General features: G+C 58.0%; 1 protein-coding gene across 1 annotated transcript; it reads right to left on the bottom strand.

Moving 5' to 3' along the window:
- Positions 1 to 240: 240 nt before the first annotated feature.
- On the bottom strand, positions 241 to 2,863 carry DCTPP1 (dCTP pyrophosphatase 1). Its single transcript, XM_018575334.1, has 4 exons — positions 2,736 to 2,863; positions 1,358 to 1,443; positions 837 to 947; positions 241 to 513 (listed from the first exon to the last, which is right to left on the bottom strand). Exons 1-4 carry the CDS (start codon positions 2,742 to 2,744, stop codon positions 252 to 254), a joined length of 468 nt encoding a protein of 155 aa, XP_018430836.1. The 5' UTR covers positions 2,745 to 2,863; the 3' UTR covers positions 241 to 251.
- Positions 2,864 to 5,918: the final 3,055 nt, after the last annotated feature.

The raw sequence follows: 5,918 nt of genomic DNA, 5'->3' as shown, positions 1-5,918 counted from the left end.
GCCCACAACCATGAGAACCAGGACCACAATGGAGAGGCCGCCCACAACCATGAGAACCAGGACCCCAATGGAGGGCCAGCCCACAACCATGAGAACCAGGACCACAATGGAGAGGCTGCACACAACCATGAGAACCAGGACCCCAATGGAGAGGCCGCCCACAACCATGAGAACCAGGACCACAATGGAGGGCCAGCCCACAACCCTGAGAACCAGGACCACAATGGAGAGGTCGGGCCCTACAGGAACCGCTATTGGTTGGGACTGCCGGCGGATCCGTTCTCTGCAGAGCTGTACTCCGTATACTTCTTGGCGCTCCCCTGGACCCGAGCGGCCGGATACTTCGCCGCATTCAACTCCATCTTGGCAAGGACAGCGCGTGGGAGGTCCACATGACATTTCTCTGCCAGTTCCAGCAGGTAGATGAGGACATCGCTGAGCTCATGAGAGAGAGACTCCCGCTGAGACTGCGACCAGCCGGGGAGACCTTCCGAGACCTCCCCCTGCCACTGACTGGAAGAGAGAGAGAGCGTCAGGCCAAGAAGAAGATACTCAACACCAACATTTATAGTATACCAGTCTCTGGATAGGCACCACCAATAGAGGGAGCCCATACTAACCAGAGGCCTCCATCATACCACCAGACCTTCATCTTACCGGAACCCGCCATTATACCACCATCCCTCCACGTCTTACCAGAACCCCCATCCCCCACATCATACCACCAGACCTTCACCCCACCACATCTTACCAAAACACTTAACCAGCCCACCCCCACCATGTCTGACCAGAACCCTCCACTGCATCACTAGTTACCCCACGACACACATACTCACAAGAGCTCTGCCACCTCGCCCACCTCCCCAACCAGAGCCAGGAGGAGGTTCCGCGGTTGATGGAACTGGTTCCAGTCTCTCTCTGCTGTGAACTGAGCCTGTCGCTGGCGGCTGGAGGAACAGAAAACATCTCTAGAGCTCAGAGAAATGGAATTCTGGGTAAAGGACATCTAGTATTCTAAGACCCCCTTCCCCCAAATATGAACAGAGGTATTCCCAACAGCATCCCTATCAGAGACCTCCCTACCCTCCGACCGGCTGCAGATCAGTGATTGGCTACTTCATATTCCCAGCATGCACTGCAAGCTCCATGTCTGACCTCATTGGCTGGCTGAGTATGCTGAAACCCTTCACTGAGCTGGAGAAGCAACAGTCAATGTTTACCTTGTAAAAAGCATTTCCTCCCCATCAGAGCGCTGGGTGCAGGATATTTATCTTCCCCAGACTGACCTCAAAGTGGATCAATCCACACCCCCAAATCTATCCCATGACCCCAGTTTGACCAGTCACATGACACTCACATTTGCTCCATACTGGGAGAGTCACTAAAGCGGAACTCAGTCTGAGGGCAGCGGGGAGGACTGAGAGACTGCGACACCGGAGAGCTCTGCAGGGGAACAAAAATCCATTATTAAGAACAAACACTCCCCCCCATGACGACACCTCCCCCCAGTGCCAGCAACGCCGCCAAGACGCCTCCCCCCAGTGCCAGCAACGCCGCCAAGACGCCTCCCCCCAGTGCCAGCAACGCCGCCAAGACGCCTCCCCCCAGTGCCAGCAACGCCGCCAAGACGCCTCCCCCCAGTGCCAGCAACGCCGCCAAGACGCCTCCCCCCAGTGCCAGCAACGCCGCCAAGACGCCTCCCCCCAGTGCCAGCAACGCCGCCAAGACGCCTCCCCCCAGTGCCAGCAACGCCGCCAAGACGCCTCCCCCCAGTGCCAGCAACGCCGCCAAGACGCCTCCCCCCAGTGCCAGCAACGCCGCCAAGACGCCTCCCCCCAGTGCCAGCAACGCCGCCAAGACGCCTCCCCCCAGTGCCAGCAACGCCGCCAAGACGCCTCCCCCCAGTGCCAGCAACGCCGCCAAGACGCCTCCCCCCAGTGCCAGCAACGCCGCCAAGACGCCTCCCCCCAGTGCCAGCAACGCCGCCAAGACGCCTCCCCCCAGTGCCAGCAACGCCGCCAAGACGCCTCCCCCCAGTGCCAGCACCACAAAGACCCCAACTATGACTGGAAGGTAAGGGGGGGTGCAGACACATCTAAATTGTTTGGGGTTTTGCAGCTACCATTCTCCCTCCCAGATGGCAATATTTGGGGTCCCCGTTCCCCCCGCAAAGGCAGTGTTTGGGGTCCCTGCCACCCCCCTCCATGGCAGTGGTTTGGGGTCCCTGCCACCCCCCTCCATGGCAGTGGTTTGGGGTCCCTGCCACCCCCCTCCATGGCAGTGGTTTGGGGTCCCTGCCACCCCCCTCCATGGCAGTGGTTTGGGGTCCCTGCCACCCCCCTCCATGGCAGTGGTTTGGGGTCCCTGCCACCCCCCTCCATGGCAGTGGTTTGGGGTCCCTGCCACCCCCCTCCATGGCAGTGGTTTGGGGTCCCTGCCACCCCCCTCCATGGCAGTGGTTTGGGGTCCCTGCCACCCCCCTCCATGGCAGTGGTTTGGGGTCCCTGCCACCCCCCTCCATGGCAGTGGTTTGGGGTCCCTGCCACCCCCCTCCATGGCAGTGGTTTGGGGGGGATCAGCTCCTCCAGAAACATATAACAGGTACAATAAAAGTGTTCTGCAGTCACCAATGGTGAGCACCGTACAACACTCCCACCCTGAGAGCGACATCTATAGAGAAGTGGGGTGCCATGCTAAGCTCCCCTCCCCATGCCTGCAATATGCCGCTATCTCACCTCCATCATACAGCACGCACGTGGTTCAGGCACACACTTCCCGTTAGGGCGGGGCCTCCTCTGTACATATAATCCTCCCGACCAATCAGCATATCCCTTTCTCCCGCTCTGCTTTATTGCTGGCCGTTACCATGAAGACAAGACCCTGCCCCCTGTGGGAGGATAGTACTGCCCCGCCCCATAAGTGTCTGTACCTCAAGAAGGGACTGTGATCATCCAATCAGCGAACTCCTCTCTCCTTGTCTGCACCCAGCGGGCGGAAAGCGCGTGTTACCACGAGGATTGGAGACCGCCCATTATGTGCATTGCCACGCCCCTCAATGGGATCTGGAATGACTCGTCAAATAACCCCGCCCCCTCTCATCGCAGACAGTACTGCTTGTTTACAGATACTGTGGGGTGGGGGTGTCCAGGGTCACCTGACAGGAAGTCATGTGATCACCTCTGTCCGTCCGTTACCATAGGAATAAAAGCCTATTATAGCTATTCCATTGCATGTCTCCCACAGACTGTTTACAGCTACTTCCTGTCTACATGACTCCAGTAATGCCTGCATGGCATTTCTTAGGTGACAACAGTGGACCATTTCTGTGTAATATGTGTCAGGGTGACAACACAAGAGGACAACAGAGACATGGACAAAGCGTTGTCACCCTATAACAGAAAGTGTCTGAAGAAGGACAGAGTGTTGACACCCTAAGAGACTGAGAAGATACCGGAGTCTGGACCACAGGGAGACCTTCCTCCTAAAATGTGAGGATGAGCGCAGTGCACGGAAGCCACCAGAAGATGGCCACCCCGAGAGAGGACAATTCATCCCTCAAGTTTGGTGTCTGGACTCCGGGAAGAGACCTCCTGCATTGATTCTGTGACAGGTGGGCACAGGTTGGGTGATGCCGACGCAGAGCGGGTGTCAGGGCTCCTGGTTTGGCTGCCACTCCACCCACCTGTGACTCCGCCTTTGTCTGAGCACACTATGGAACGTTGCTCACTACTCCCCGGCTCCCTCTTCTGGCCAGACAGGAGAACGTCACCTGAGAGAGCCAGGTGGGAGTTTCCTGTCCCTGAGTGATGATGTCACACCACTCACTATATATATAAACCACTCAGACGAGGGGCTTTACCATGGACCCCCAGAAATTAGCCGCCGTGCTCCAATGGCCTCGCCCGGTTGGTTTACGTTCCATCCAACGACTTTTGGGCTTCCCTACTTATCATGAATTCATCATGAATGACTCCGCCCCGGTCCCACCCATCACTGACCTGACTAAGGGGGGTGCGGACCCTCTGCCCTGGTCTCCGGCCGCTGAACAAGCCCTTGAGAAGCTGAAATTGGCTTTGTCCACCGCACCGCTCTTAGCCCCGCCCATCCCGGCCTCACCATTCCTATTGGAGGTGGACGAGTCGGGGGTCGGCGCCCTCCTGTCTCAACGTTCCTCACCCGTAGGGCTGACTTCACCCGTGAGGGTTCTTTTCTAAGAGACCGTCTCCGGCTGAGTCCAAGTACGAGATCGGCGACGGGGAATTGTTGGCGATCATCGGGGGTCCCCCTCAAGGATCGGCCGCATCTCCCTGAGGGGACCCCCCCTGTTCCCGTGTTGACACTCACTCACCACAAGGATCTCACCTATCTCCTGGAGGCCAAACGACTATCCTCCCGGCAGGCCAGGTGGGCTTTCTTCCTGTCTGGCCCGGGTCTAGGAACGTTGAGGGTGACGCCCTGTCCGAGGAGGAGACTGTTCCTGTTGTACCTCCTAATCGCCTCCACACGCTCCAGTCTGACGTCACCTTTGGGGGGGGGGAGGGGGGACACATTTTGGCTGCTCAGTCCGATGCTCCTCCGGAGAGGCCGGTGGGAAAACGCTTTGTACCGGTAGACCTCCGAACCAAGCTCCTTTCCGTATACCACGTTGCCAAGGCTTCGGGCCACCCGGGCAGGAATGGTGATGGTTTGGTCTGTGACCAGTTTTGGTGGCCGGGGATCCGTAACGACTTTGTAGCTTCCTGTCAGGTTTGTGCTCAGGCCACCTTCCGGTGGGATTGCTGCAGCCCGCCCCGAATGGTGGGCGCCCCGGGACACACTCATCCATGGGTTTTATTGTGGACCTGCCTGATTCTAAAGGCCACACGGCCATCCTCGTGGATTTTCTTAGATGGTTCGTTGTGTTCCATTGAAGAAACTTCCTTCTGCCCATGAGCTTGCCGTCGTTTTTGCCAGGGAGGTCTTACGGTCGCTTGGGGTACCTCAGGTCGTTGTCTCGGATAGGGGCAGCCAGTTGGTCTCTCGGGTCTTGGCGCGCCTTCTCTGCTCAGTTGGGGATTCAGCTTTCCTTCTCCTCGGCTTACCATCCACCAGTCCCAACGGGGCTGCAGAGCGGGCTGACCAAGCCTTGGAGCGATTCCCGAAGTGTTACATCTCAGACCATCATGGCAACCGGTCGGACCTTTTGCCGCGGGCAGAGTTCGCTCATAATAGCCACGTCAACTCCTCCACTCGCCTTCCACCCTTCCTGGTGAACTTTGGGTTTCAACCTGCAGTAGTTGCCCGATTCGTCCCAATCCCAAAGGTTACCGGCTCTGGAGGACCACCTTCAAGAGCTCCGCTCCACATGGGTGCAGGTTCAGGAGTGTCTCCGAGGTGCAGCTCGGGGCTCCAGGCTGATCGTAGACGTATGCCCGCTCCATCCGAGGTGCAGCTCGGGTCTCCAGGCTGATCGTAGACGTATGCCCGCTCCATCCTACCAGGTCGGGGAGAGGGTTTGGCTGTCCTCTCGCAATTTGCATCTCTGGGTTCCCACCAACAAGCTGGCTCCCCGTTACGTTGGACCATATCGTATCCTTCGCAAAAGATCCATCCGGTAGCCTACGCTCTAGACCTCCCTGAGTCCATGCGCATCCCCCATGTTTTCCATGTCTCGCTCCTTAAGTCTCTGATCTGTAATCGCTTCACTTCTTCTGCTGCCCGTCCTAGTCAAGGACCACAAGGGGTATGTTACTCGCAGTATAATGGATTCCCGTGTGTCTAGGGGCCGTTGGCAGTATTTGGTTCATTGGAAAGGCTATGGTCCGGAGGAACGCTCTTAGTTGGCATCTGAAGATGTTCACGCCCCCGCTCTGTTGTGCTCCTTCCATGCTCGTTTTCCCTCTAAACCAGGTCCCTCTCCAAGGGGAGGGGGGGGGGGG

This window comes from Nanorana parkeri, unplaced genomic scaffold (assembly GCF_000935625.1).
Source record: "Nanorana parkeri isolate BGI_ZX_2015 unplaced genomic scaffold, ASM93562v1 scaffold3801, whole genome shotgun sequence".
Classification (NCBI taxonomy): domain Eukaryota; kingdom Metazoa; phylum Chordata; class Amphibia; order Anura; family Dicroglossidae; genus Nanorana; species Nanorana parkeri.
This window is presented reverse-complemented; position numbering and strand designations above follow the sequence as displayed.

Coding starts and splice junctions, on each gene's coding strand:
- DCTPP1 (XM_018575334.1), bottom strand. Junction 948..1,357: donor TCTCCCAGTATGGAGCAAAT/GTGAGTGTCATG, acceptor CTGTTCCTCCAG/CCGCCAGCGACAGGCTCAGT. Junction 514..836: donor GGCGAGGTGGCAGAGCTCTT/GTGAGTATGTGT, acceptor TCTCTCTTCCAG/TCAGTGGCAGGGGGAGGTCT.